The 13887-nt window shown below is 41.7% G+C and overlaps 1 protein-coding gene across 1 annotated transcript; it reads right to left on the minus strand.

The window, feature by feature from the left end:
* Nucleotides 1–78: 78 nt before the first annotated feature.
* On the minus strand, nt 79–11490 carry arg1 (arginase 1). The gene is made up of 8 exons (XM_050059482.1): nt 11124–11490; nt 10969–11041; nt 7778–7952; nt 4318–4477; nt 3482–3576; nt 1760–1864; nt 1367–1503; nt 79–784 (listed from the first exon to the last, which is right to left on the minus strand). The coding sequence occupies exons 1-8, from the start codon at nt 11238–11240 to the stop codon at nt 621–623; spliced, it is 1026 nt and encodes a 341-aa protein (XP_049915439.1). The 5' UTR covers nt 11241–11490; the 3' UTR covers nt 79–620.
* Nucleotides 11491–13887: the final 2397 nt, after the last annotated feature.

The following is a 13887-nucleotide window of genomic DNA, read 5'->3' on the forward strand; positions in this document are numbered from 1 at the left end:
TAGTTACATTCAACCATCTTTGACTTCATCACCATGGTTACAGACTGTAGTAGCATAAACGTTATAAACTTTCACTGATTGTTTGATTTTAACAGGATGAATTTTATTTTATTACATTTTCAGATAATAAAACATTGTCTTTAATTTATTTTGGTGAATTCACATTTGAGGTAGTTTCATTAAATTTACAGATCAAACAGTTCGTCGATAAGTCAGTGAATTGATCAACAGAACACTGACGACAATGTTCACCATCAATTGCTTGTTATTTATTTTTCTGCTTTGCTGCTTTACATCACTTTCGTGCAAAGTCTTCACAAGTCACTCTTTTACTCTTCTGACAGTTCAGAGATGAAACAATCAATAAATTACATAATTTATGCTTTGTTGTTTTTTAAAATTGACCTCCTGAAGGCAGAGAGCGAGCGTTCCGTCCACAGGAGCATCTTTGGTTTAAAGCGCCACAGGTTGGACTTCTGCACTTCCTTGACATCACAGAGTTTAATCATCTCTGAGGTCTTTAAGTTAAAATCTGATTGTCCCTTTAGTTCCTGCAGGTGATCAGAGACGTTCAGGTGTCCATCAGAGCAGTCGGAGAAGCCGGTGTCGTCCCCTACCCATCAAGGCTCGGGCAAGCGGTAATCTGGTGGGTGGTTTCCCTCACGGAGACGTCCAAAACAGGCGAGCAGCACATCCACCGCCGTGTTAACCGTGGACTGGATTTGATCTTCGGTCTGGCCCCTCAGAGGATTCACCTCCACCAGGTCCACCGCTGACAGAAGACCTGCAGGACGAGCACAGGTGTGAGGGGACACTTCATCAAACAGCTGGGGTTTTGTATTCTTAAAAAGTCTTAAAGGGCATTTTCAATCAGATGTGTCATCGCAGTGTGTGCAGACGAACAGTGTTTGGCTTCCCACTGATCCACAAGTGGAGGTCTGCGGAACTTTGAGCCGGCAAATGAGGGGGAGCTCCAGGTGTTTGGTTTCCATCCTGTGCCACGAGCGCTCGCAGCTCATTTGCCACTGGAGGTCCACCAGACTTTGCATGCACGCACTGCTATGACACAGTGCTGGCTGAAAATCAGTAATGTTTCCTTTTAACTTCCTAATTTGCTATTTTTAAAGCTACTGTATCTGTTATATTTCACAGATGGACTTTCAGTGGTTGGACCGCCCCCTGACTCCTAGCTGGATCAGAAAACTCTCCAGCTATGTAGTTTCAGAGTGGTGGGAAGTGAGAGGGAGGGACTGTGGAGTACATCCATGGGTGTGCTAGCTAGCTAGCAGCGGTCTTTATCAATGGTGCTGGCTGGCAGTCATGCAGAAGTCTAAAGTGGCAGACGCGTTCCGAGACTGAGTCGTACCTGTCTGACACACGTTTTCAGCGATGTAGACTCCCTCTCTGTAGGATAGCCCTCCGACTACAGGTGTCCCCGTTGCCGGGGCAACAGATGGGTCAATGGCATCGATGTCGTAGCTCAGGTGGATCGGTTTCTTTACTCTGTTCAAATAATAAAAAAAACATTTATTATGAATATTAATATGATAACGTGCAGAGTGAGTATAACTGACTCTCACCACTACAATCATTTAGTGACTGCTCTAGAGCTTTTGATCATGTCACACAGTCTTCTTCAAAAGTTTTCATGCAGAGTTCAAGTCTGTTGTTTAGATTATTTCTATAGTGAATGCTCGATGGTTGCTCAGGTGGCTCCTCAGAGTGCTAGTAGGTCTTTAGATACAAAATCAAAGTTTACTTGGCGGAGAGGTAGTCGCAGGTCTCCTCCATGACTTTAGCTATGCCAAGCTGATCAACCTCCGACATGGAAAACGTCTTCACACCTAGAAGCTTCAGGATATAGCTGGAAAAATAAAAGAAACATGAGTTATTATTTTATTCTGACTTGTTTGCTGTTTCACTGTTGACCAGTGGGCACCAACGCTTCTGACCAAAAAGACAGATAAGTGGTGTGAAATCTTTGCGGAGCCAAGATGGCTCACCAACAAAGTACCACTAAAAATATTCTGCTTTCCACAAAGTAACATTCAGATCCTCTCCTGAAGTAAAAGTACTGATACCACACTGTGAAAAAACCCCACACGTCTCGTCACTTTGCTGATTTTCAACCAGCTCTGTGTCGTCGCAGTGAGAGCAGATAAACAGTGTTTGGCTTCTCCCTGTGCCGTGAGCGCCCAAAGCTCCCCACCTATCCACCAGCAAAGGTTGGTCACCATGCAGACGTTTGCTCACTCTGCAGTGACACTGAGCTGGTTCAAAAAATATATATTTCCTTAAAGTAAAAGTATGGAAGTGTAATCTATGGGTCGCCAAATTTTAAAATTTTGTAGCCTAACAATATTCTAGCTGATATATTTTGAATATTTAGCAAATTTTCCTCACAATTAAGACGCAAATTCATGTAAAACATGTTATATGTAAATATTTACATATTTACAATGTGTTTATTTGTAACGAAAAAAAAAAAAAGTTATATCTAAATGTCGAATCTAAACATTAAATCTAAATCTAAACGCTAGGTTTAAATGTAAAATCTAAATATTAAAAACTAAATCTAAATGTTTAATTTGGATGAGTCAGGGAATGTTACTTCTAAATGTTGAAAATAATAATTAAATCTATATTGACAGGCTAAATCTCAATGTTAAATCTGCATCTAAAAATTAAATCTAAATCTAAACAACCTTTAAATGATAAATATAAATATAAATATTGAAATATAATCTGAATGTTAAAAATATTAATTCAATCTATATTTAGAGGCTAAATGTAAATGTTAAAGCCAAAGCTAAGTGTTAAATCTAGTCTTAATATTAAATCACTGAATGTCACTGAACGTCAATCTAAATATTAAATCTTAATATCAAATCTAAATATTAAATCTAAATGTTAAGTCTTGTCTTTATAGTCAATCTAAATTTTAAATCTAAATGTAGATGCTAAATCTAAATATTAAATCTAAATGTTGAATCCAAATGTTAAGTCTAGTCTATATATTCAATCTAAATCTAAATGCTACATCTAAACGTTAAATATAAATGTTAAATTTACATATTAATTTTTAGTTAAATCTAATTAATTAAATCTATTCTTATAGTCTAAATATAAATGTTAAATATAAATGTCAAATCAGCCTACTTTAGATGAATCCACTTCAGTACAGTTAAAGTACATTGTTCAATTCCACCACTGGAAATTTGTTTATATTTTCTTGTAGAGAATAAATTAAGTAAATTATTACCTGATAAACATTTGAATGTTCGCACATTTAGCTCAGAGCACCTCAGTGTGTGACTACAACCTCACAGAGCTGCGGACTGTAGATTCAAATTAATCTCAGTCAATCTTTGGAGTCAAACAGCTGTTTGGAAACAGAAAAAGACTATTGAGACTATTACCGAGTGTCAGCAATGTCTGGAAGTGAAATTAAAATCTAAAACTCGACAGTCTAAAAACCTACTGCTCTGCTGGATCCACGTCTCTCAGACCGATGTAGACCAGGTCTTTGGCCGACACACACGGTTTGATCCACGACAAGTTCGGCAGGGCGGGAATCTGATGACAGAAAAAACAACAGACAGTAATTATGATACGTTATGTTACATTACCTTACCTTACCTTACCTTACCTTACCTTACCTTACCTTACGCTATGCTACATTACCTTACCTTACCTTACATTACCTTACATTACCTTACGTTACGTTACGTTACGTTATTACGTTACGTTACGTTACGTTACGTTACGCTATGCTACATTACGTTATTCAAAACTATCAGTACTATCACAACCCTGTCACTTTACCTCGTCATTTTGTCTTCTTATTTTTACTTCTGGTTTTATTTAGTTTTATATACCTCTTCTTTTTCTTCTTCTGGTGATCTGTACTTACTTCTGTCTTTGTGGTGCTACAACACTTACCTGAATTTCCCCTCTGGAGAGCAATAAAGGCAAATCTTATCTCATCTCATCATATCTTATTTTAAAGTATCGAATCACATCATATCATAAGGTACCTAATCGTATCGAATCATCGCATCATATTACATTGCATCATATCGTATCGTATCTTATAATATTGTCTCACTGAATCATATCGTATCTTTAATGAACTTATATCTTCTCGTATCTTACCTATAACCCAGGTTGACTACTTTGAAGTGTCAATTTCACTCTTTCGGTTCAATTCAAAGACTCGTAGACAAACTCTAAACTAAACTCTTCTACTCAAACTCAAACTCTTCTACTAACAGACACAGTTAGCGGGTTCCTTCCACGTGTCCCTAATAAACTGACCTTTGAGTGCAGCTCGTGGAGGAGGTAAGACATGGGCTGTCCGTGCATGTTTCCAGTGTACGTGGTCAGTGGCGTGTTGATGTCTGCGTGGGCATCGACCCACAGGACACTCAACTCCCCAACCGCCGCAGAGTGACCGTGAATGGAGCCGATCGCCAGACTGATGAACCAATGACAAACCAGAGAGATGTCGCCATGGAAACACTCAAAACATTACATCATTCTAGAAGATGGTTTTGGTCAGTCCATGGATAGATAGTACACTTTACTCCAGTATTTTCATTTGATTCTACTTTTACTTTTTATTCTACTTCATTTTTCTGACAGCTGTCATTTCAGTATAAAGTCATTAAAATGAGCTCCTGCAACATTAAAGTGATGAACACATTAATGCATCAATAATTACAATCCTTTAATATATTATATATTATTCTAAAGTGGGCCATTTTGCATAATGAGTACTTTTATTTTTGGTCCTATGAATATATTTTGAAGCTAATACCTGTACTTTTACTTGTAGAAAAATTATGAATGCATACTTGTAACTGAGATTTCTTTTAAGCTTTTTAAATTAAATTCACAGGTTTTATTGATGTGAAAAGAACCTTTAAATCATAATCAACCGTATCCAGTTGAAGGTGAATTTAAATGAATTTATGAGAGGGTATCCATTAGATTTTTTAATACACTGGTAAATATGATTAACGTCTCTCCATTAAGTCTTTAATCTGAGAAATAACATGTTTGTATTCTGCTCTGATGGACAGTTCAAGTCTAAATCTAAAAGTGTGAACCAACAGTTTAGTGTTGAGCACAGACTGACTGACTGAACTGATCGATCACTCTGTTTGATCTGAGCTGAAGTGGACCGTGTGTCCTGCTGGTGGATGATTGACAGACGTGCTGCTGCTGTTTTTACTGAACACACACCAGAGTCAGTTCAGCTATTCACTACGTTAAAGTCAGCAGCGTGTGATAAATAACAGACACTGAATACACTTTAACTGTGAAGAGGGGGTTAACATTTCCACTATATTAAAATCTATCCAAGTACCTCAGTAGTTGAACTTTACTTACTTTACTTACTTCTGCTGCACTACATTTACCTGACAGCTTTTTACATGTTGAGATTTTTCCACACACTCATATACAATAATGTATTAGTTACAGGGGACATTTTTATACTTTCAATACTTTAATTACATTTTCATTACATACTTGGTAGCACTTTATTTGAATGGGTGTCCATGAGACTGACATGACACCTTTGTAAATACAATAAAAGAAAAACTATCTCTTGATTTGTCTGATGCTTTCGTTTGGGTATTTAAAATAATTTAGCCGCACAATAAATCCTAATCACATCTTTACGACAGGTCAAAATTGTATCACTCTAGTTGATGTCAAGGAAAACACCAACCCAATCACCAGAAAAAAGATTGGCATTGTGCATTTCTGCAAACCACGGATACATTTGTACGTTATTATGTAGCGGCTACACTGAAACTTTACTTTTTAATAAAGCTGTGGTTGAAGTGTGATCAGGTTTAGGCATAAAAACCACTTATGGTTGGAAATTATTATATTTTGATAGCATTAAATTCTCTGGAAATGCGGCCATCAGTGGCTAAAAAAACAACTGCATTTCATGGCACTATCCCGACTGGAAACATAGTAATGGGCCAATAGAAACACCATGTTTGGTGGCTAAAAAGGAGCTGGAAATGCAGCCCCATCGCTAAAAAAAACAATCTTTTTTTTATAGCACATTCCCAGCTGGAAACATAGCAATGACTAAATAAAATATGACCATGTTTTGTGCCACTATCTCAGCTGGAAACATGGCAACAGGTTGCTAAAAAACACCCACATTTGGTGGCTAAAAGGTGCTGGAAATGCAGCCCCATCGCTAAAAAACAATCGCTTTGCGTAGCACAATCCCAGCTGGAAACATAGCAATGACTAAATAAAATACGACCATGTTGTGTGCCACTATCTCAGCTGGAAACACAGCAACAGGTTGCTCAAAAACACCCACATTTGGTGGCTAAAAGGTGCTGGAAATGCAGCCCCATCGCTAAAAAAACAATTGCTTTGCATAGCACATTCCCAGCTGGAAACATAGTAATGACTAAATAAAATACAACCATGTTTTGTGCAACTATCTCAGCTGGAGACACAGCAACAGGTTGCTAAAAAACACCCACATTTGGTGGCTAAAAGGAGCTGGAAACGCAGCCCCATCGCTAAAAAACAATCTTTTTTTTGTAGCACATTCCCAGCTGGAAACATAGCAATGACTAAATAAAATACGACCATGTTTTGTGCCACTATCTCAGCTGGAAACATGGCAACAGGTTGCTAAAAACACCCACATTTGGTGGCTAAAAGGAGCTGGAAATGCAGCCCCATTGCTAAAAAACAATCGCTTTGCGTAGCACAATCCCAGCTGGAAACACAGCAACAGGTTGCTCAAAAACACCCACATTTGGTGGCTAAAAGGAGCTGGAAATGCAGCCCCAATGCTAAAAAAACAATTGCTTTGCATAGCACATTCCCAGCTGGAAACATAGTAATGACTAAATAAAATACGACCATGTTTTGTGCCACTATCTCAGCTGGAAACATGGCAACAGGTTGCTAAAAACACCCACATTTGGTGGCTAAAAGGAGCTGGAAATGCAGCCCCATCGCTAAAAAAACAATCTTTTTTTTGTAGCACATTCCCAGCTAGAAACATAGCAGTGACTAAGTAGGAAACAACTGCATTTCGTAGCACAGTCCCAGCTGGAAACATGGCAACAGGTCTCTAAAAAACACCCACATTTGGTGGCTAAAAAGGAGCTGGAAATGCAGCCCCATTGCTAAAAAAACAATCGCTTTGCGTAGCACAATCCGAGCTGGAAACACAGCAATGACTGAGCAAAAAGAACTGCATTTTGTAGCACAATTCCAGGTGGAAACACAGCAACAGGTTGCTAAAAACACTCACGTTTGGTGGCTAAATGCAGCGATGATTTGTTAAAAACTAACTGGTTTTGCTGTTTGTTGAGCTTGAACAGAGGTGTCACACCATCATCCATCACCTCCACCTCCACATGATGAAGTCAGCCCATATACTACGTCACTTTAGAAACACTTATATGACATGTATGAAACACATCTGTGATTTGCAGAAAAAAATGCCAACATTTTCTTTATATAAATATGCATGACCTGCCATGTTTATCACAGGTTATGATGTCCTGGTTAATGTCAAGTTGACCTAACAAAGACATCTCTACCAAACTGCCTGAATGACACGTAACATCCAGAAACATTCACAAAGACTCCTTCATGTTCATGATGCTGTCACGTCAGTCTCATGCACGCACCTTCAAATAAAGTGCCACCACATACTTTTACTCAACTAACATTTTCAGTGCAGGACTTTTTACAGTGTATTAGTACTGAGACACACCTGTGGTCTCCTCCCAGCATCACTGAGGTGTGTCCATCCTTCTTCACAGCCTGCACTTTCTCCGACAGCCTCTGGTTGGCACTGCCCACCGCCCGCACACGTTTCAACTGACCCACCGGTTCATCGTCCACCACGTCCTCGAACACCAGGTTCCCATAATCCTTCACTGCACAGCCTTTATACATGAACACAGAAATCATGTTTTTATTTCTTCTTCCTCTCTCTATCCTTTATTTTTTCTACTGAACATCAGAGTTGAGACAAACAAAGGTTACGATCAGCTGGAAATTACAGTTAAATACAACAAATTTCTAACAGCAAATTTGAGTTAAACATGATGCCAAGCAAATTACTTTGTATGACAGAAGCCCTGAGAGGCTCCGTAAAACCAAATCATTTGCAGGCAATGTCTTACATATGAAATTAACTATTTTTGGAAAGAAGACTGAACAGATCCGTTAATCAGGAGGTTCAACAAACAAACATGGAGGCTGCGGAAAGGACAGAAAGAATTTAGGTTGTTTATTTTTCGGCTGGTTTGTAGTGTTGGAGCCAGATGTTTAAGCTGCGCTTTGTGTCGTGGTTGTAAATATGACTTTAGGCCTTTTTGGAAATGACAGGGAAGTGAAGAGTGTGTGTGTGTGTGTGTGTGTGTGTGTGTGTGTGTGTGTGTCACTGGTCAGCCAGTTTGTCGTGCTCCTGGCTGTGGTGTATTTTGGCCTTCTCCATAACTCTCCTGCAAATACGAGCTCCTGTATGAGAGCTGCAGTGATGACAGTGTAAACCCGGCCTGTCGGCTGGTATTCAGAGCGGGTGCAGTTGGATAATCAGAGTTTGATGGTGATGTATCAGTAACATTAGTGAGACAATAACCTGAATCAATTCTCTTTCTCACTAGTGGAAGCCTTGATGTTGCAGCTGGGCAGTTCTTGGAGTTTGTAATAGAATCCATCAGACAGTTGCTCTCTCGTTATCCTTCTGCTAGTGTCCTTGTCACTACTGGTAGCATGAGGCGGGACCTGCAGCCCAGTCAGGTTGATACCAGACACCAGGAGACCGCCGTTACACCAGGAGAGCTGCACAGGGCCGTAGAAGGGCATCAACCCAGCAGCAGCACCGCTATCTGCTCCTTTGTGTGAGGAGGAACAGGAGGAGCACTGCCAGAGCCCTACAACATGACCTCCAGCAGGCTACTGGTGTGCATGTTTCTGACCACACTGTCAGAAACAGACTCCATGAGGGTGGCATGAGGGCCCCACGCCCTCTAGTGGGACCTGTGCTCACAGCCCAGCACCGTGCAGCTCCATCATTCACCAGAGAACACCAGAACTGGCAGGTCCACCATCGGCGCCCCGTTCTCTTCACAGATGAGAGCAGGTTCACACTGAGCACATGTGACAAGACTCTGGAGACGCCGTGGTGAACGTTATGCTGCCTGTGACATCATCCAGCATGACCGGTTTGGCGTTGCATCAGTGATGGTCTGGGAGGCAGATCCTTGGAGGGTCACACAGACCTCCATGTCACTGGCGACAGCAACACTAAACTCTGACCTTTTTTTTGTCATTCGTCTTTAAACACAGGTATGATATGATATATTCAACATGACAGTCTGAATCACTTGTAAGGGCCCGATCTATACGGGCCCCTCCACCCAACAGGTCCCAGTGCAACCACACTGTCCATATTTACACCCCTGGTTACACGCAACCTTTAACTCAAAGACAGGTGGTTTCTGAATGCAGCTTAGTAGGACACAGAGGTGATTTCAATGTGACAGGCTGGTTGTTTTTTCCAGAACAGTCACTGTGTGAACATTAACCGTCAGTAGATCATCTCTCTGTCTCTGTGTAAATCTTTTCATTTTGCAATGCAAAGTAAACAGGTCTCTGCAGAGAGGACAACCTGCTGCAGGTGAAATGAGTGACTCATCAAACTCCTCTGTCCCTGTGAGCGCCACTCACACGTGTTCTGTTTTAGCTTGGATGGATGTCTCCCGTCCACGAGAAGACAGGACGTCACGTCCTCCAAACTAAACGACCAAATAATTCATTTGTCGGTCACGTATTTGTTCAAACCACAGTTCTCCAATCAGCTCCGGTTTTTGTGTCACAGCACACACACACACCTCAGAGTCACATATAGACACACACAGATCTATTTCTGTGGCCTGTGCGTGTGCTGTCATGAGGATCAAGGTCGGATGCCTCTCCGATCTTGTCTGATGTGTGCCATTAATAAAACTTACACACACACACACACACACACACACACACGCTTCCTGCTCTGAGCTATAAGTCTCATCAGATTAAAGTCGTGTCCCAGATAAACACTGAACACAGACGGTCTGTCACACACTGTAATGACTAATAAAGTTGAGTTTAACATCAACACAGATTCTGTCAACGCTGACAGGAGACATTTTACTGCAGCGATACAGAATACTGAAACTACATGAGGCTGATAATACTTAATAATTACTTCATAATACTTTATAATATTGACTTATTTATTTATTCCACTTCTGGTGGACAATTTTTAACATTGTTGGAGTAGTACTTCTCCTAAAGTACTACAGATCTGAGCACTTGTCCCACCACTGAAAACAGTACTCCTTATTTATAAAATTTAATACCACTGTGTATTTTTACTTTACTTTTAAGTTGGATTTTATGATGTATTTTTACACAGTTGCATTAGTGCTTCTTCCACCTCTGCAAACCAGGAGCCAGTTGCACAGAACACCTTAGGATTTCTCCTTAAGAGAACACAAAAGCTTTCCAAAGCTGAGGGACTTAGTTAAGGGTACTGCACAGAATCTCTGAGAAGGTTTCACTTAGGAAAGTAAAAATATTAAGGCAGTTACTGCACTGAGAGATTTTATAGTGGTAAAATACTCCAGTTTCCAGGATAACCATTTCTTTGCTTGTGCTCAGCCTCGTGATCCCTTAAGGCTTTTGTGCAATGGTTTCACTAATTTTAAGGGATTCCTTAAGTACAGTATAAGACCAAGATAAGGAGAAACCTTAAATACTTAAGTGAACATTTAAGGAAAGCTGAAGGAGAAGGCATGCGTTGTGTCACTGATTTTATTTCAAGAAAGCCTTAACATGGACTTTAAAGAAGATCTTACCTTAATATGAAAACTCCTTATTTATATTAGATGATCTGAGCGCGCACACACACCTCACCTTGCTCGTGCAGTTTGCGCAGCAGTCCCGCAGCTCGGATCAGGTCCGGTCCTCTCTCCACTCCGTCTCGAGGCTGCGGCACAGCAAGAACAATTGGCTCACGCGCGCACACACACAGAGACGCACGCGGCTGCACCGTGTCCTCGTGCACTCACCTGTCCTTTGGAGAAAGGTGCTCCGATGATCCCCGCTGAGCGCTCGCGCTGCTGCTGATGATGATGATGAAGACACCGTGTGGAGACGAGTCCTCGCAGCGTCCTCGCGTTCCTCATGCTGACTGATACACCGACACACACACACACCGACGGGAGCTTTCTCAAAACTCCCCCGTGATGTCACCGCCTGGGACACGAGGACGGGATGAGGTGTGACGTCATCGATGAGTTAATGAGCAGCTTGTTTGTTTACAGCCAGATTCCAGTACAAATATAAATAACATCAAATCCTTCTTGTACATGTCGTCACTGTACCTGCAGTTACAGTTCAGACTGTTGTCAGCTTCCTGTATAAATGTGTCTGTGGCTCAAACATCTGTCAGCTCTGCTGTTAAAAAGGACTATCCAAACCCTTTCAGTCCAGTCCCTTTGGAACCAGCAGTAACCCTTCAGACATGGTACCTAGACCCTCGGTGTGTTCGTCCAGCACTCGCTGTATTTCCTCATCAGCGGTGACACAGATGGAAGTCTGCACCTGGTTTATCGTCCACAGAACGAGGCTGCACGCCCACATTTTCAGAACAAAATAGAACAGGCTGCAGTGAGAGTCTCTCTCCATGGGATATTTAAAAATAGCAGCTTTGTGCATTTAGTCCTTCTCAGGCAAGCTCAGGGGTTTAGTGTTGCTGTAGCCCACAGGAAGTGAGGATTAGAATATATGACCTTCACATAATCCGCTCCAAATTAATCTATATTTTTAAAGTCATTACTAAAAGTGTGTGTCATATAAAAACTAAAGTGATGGTCAAAGTTGTCACAGTGAAATTTAAGGTGTGCTGATGGATTCACGTCATCAACTCATGCATTGAGTAACATTACAAGTTAACGTTCCACCTTAAAAGTTGCCGGCAGTCGGCCCAGTGAATGAAGTTATTTTTTCTCAGACTCCAGCTGCTGTGAGAGGCAGCAAAACATCCTTTCATTTTATAGTTACAGTTTACTAATAAAACTCTCCACAGTATGAACAGTGGTTACATGAGCCTCAAAACCAGACACAACTCAGCCCTGAGCAGAGTGACCGTCCTCTACTGACCAATCAGACTGCAGTGTTCACAGCTCCACCTTTTAGTACCAGATCTGTGTGCTAGGTACCCCAACAGAGGGGGGACCAAACATGGGGACGCTAAGGAACGCTTCTGTTGGGACCATCCACAACTTTCACTGTGGAAACTTAAAAAAAAGTGAACTGAACTGAATCGTACTGCTCGGTGGAAACGGGGCTATAATGCTGTTACTTCAGCACCATGGACAGCAGTGTTTGTTTTGCGTCATGGAGAGTTTACAAAACAATTTCCGGCAGAAGACTGGACTGATTGTTGACTCAGGAAGTTCAACAAGCAAACAAGGAAGCTGCTAACCCCCCCTCCAGATGCACCTGTGTTTAATTGGTCCACCGGTTTCTTTAGCTTCTGGCTGTGTGTCATGTATTTGGCCTTTGGATGACTCTTCTGCAAAAAGGAGCGACTGTATGTGAGCTGCAGCCCGCCCTGGTGGCTGCTATTTGAAATGCCTGTGGTGCTGTATTAGTAGTGTTAGTGCAGGGGGAGGAAGTGTGAAGTCATGTCTATGACACAACGTCTTTTTCTCTACATTTTGCCAAGGTCTGCAGAAGACCAAGCAACAACACCTTGTCCAACCTTGAAGCAGATGGGCTACAGCAGCAGAAGACCACACCAGGTGTCTTTGGACTGTGGGAGGAAGCTGGAGCACCTGGAATAATCAGAATGAGCTTTATTGGTCGTGTGTGTGTGTGTGTGTGTGTGTGTGTGTGTGTGTGTGCGCACATAGGAAGAATTTGACTCTGGTCTTTAGCCTTTAATGAACATACAGAGAATAAACTTGCAGCTAAAACAGGGACAGAAAGCTGAACAAGGTGAATGCAAACACTTAAGGACTGTAAACATTTGACTGCTTTGAGTAAATATAAATAAATAAACAACAGCACAGTGAGGTTGGTAAACAGTCACAGAAACGGTGCAAAGGTGCAGAATCTCACACTGAGAAATTCTGTCATCAAACAAACCCTACAGACTTTTTATGCCTCCATGCTGGTGATAGCCGCAGCCGGAGGCATTATGTTTTTGGATTGTCCGTCCATCTGTACGTTCCATTCTTATGAACACGATATCTCAAGAACACCTCAAGGGAATTTCTTTAAATTTGGCACAAACATCCTCTTTGACTGAAAAATAAACAGATTGGAATTTTATGGTCAAATGTTGCTGTGCCATCCGGTCCGTGTATGACCAAAGTGAGAGCTGTGTCCGAATACTTGGCGTAAGGTGTCAGTGGGTGTTGGCCTCCGCCAGGGTTGTCCCTTGTCATCGATCCTGTTTGCGATATTCATGGACAGGATCTCGAGGCGCAGCCGGTGGAGAGGAAGGGGTCCGTTTTGGGGACCTCAGAAATGCATCTCTGCTGTTTGCAGACAATGTGGTTCTGTTGGCTTCATCACACCGTGACCTCCAGCATGACCTGGGGTGGTTTGTAGAGTCAGCACCTCCAAATCTGAGGTCATGGTTCTCTGCTGGAGAATGGCGGATTGCCTTCTCTGGGTTGGGGGAGAGTTACTGCCTCAAACAAGGGAGATCTCGTATTTCGGGGTCTTGTTCACAGTGAGGGTAGAATGGAGCGTGAGATGAATCGGCAGTTTGGTGCAGCTTCTGCAGCGATGCAGGTGCTGCACTGGACCGTCGTGGTGAAG

The sequence above is a fragment of the Epinephelus moara genome, chromosome 13, assembly GCF_006386435.1.
Source record: "Epinephelus moara isolate mb chromosome 13, YSFRI_EMoa_1.0, whole genome shotgun sequence".
NCBI classification, from domain to species: domain Eukaryota; kingdom Metazoa; phylum Chordata; class Actinopteri; order Perciformes; family Serranidae; genus Epinephelus; species Epinephelus moara.

Coding starts and splice junctions, on each gene's coding strand:
- arg1 (XM_050059482.1), bottom strand. CDS start 11,240: ATGAGGAACGCGAGGACGCTGCGAGGACTCGTCTCCACACGGTGTCTT. Junction 3,577..4,317: donor TCCACGAGCTGCACTCAAAG/GTCAGTTTATTA, acceptor TTCTGTCATCAG/ATTCCCGCCCTGCCGAACTT. Junction 1,504..1,759: donor TGCGACTACCTCTCCGCCAA/GTAAACTTTGAT, acceptor TTATTTGAACAG/AGTAAAGAAACCGATCCACC.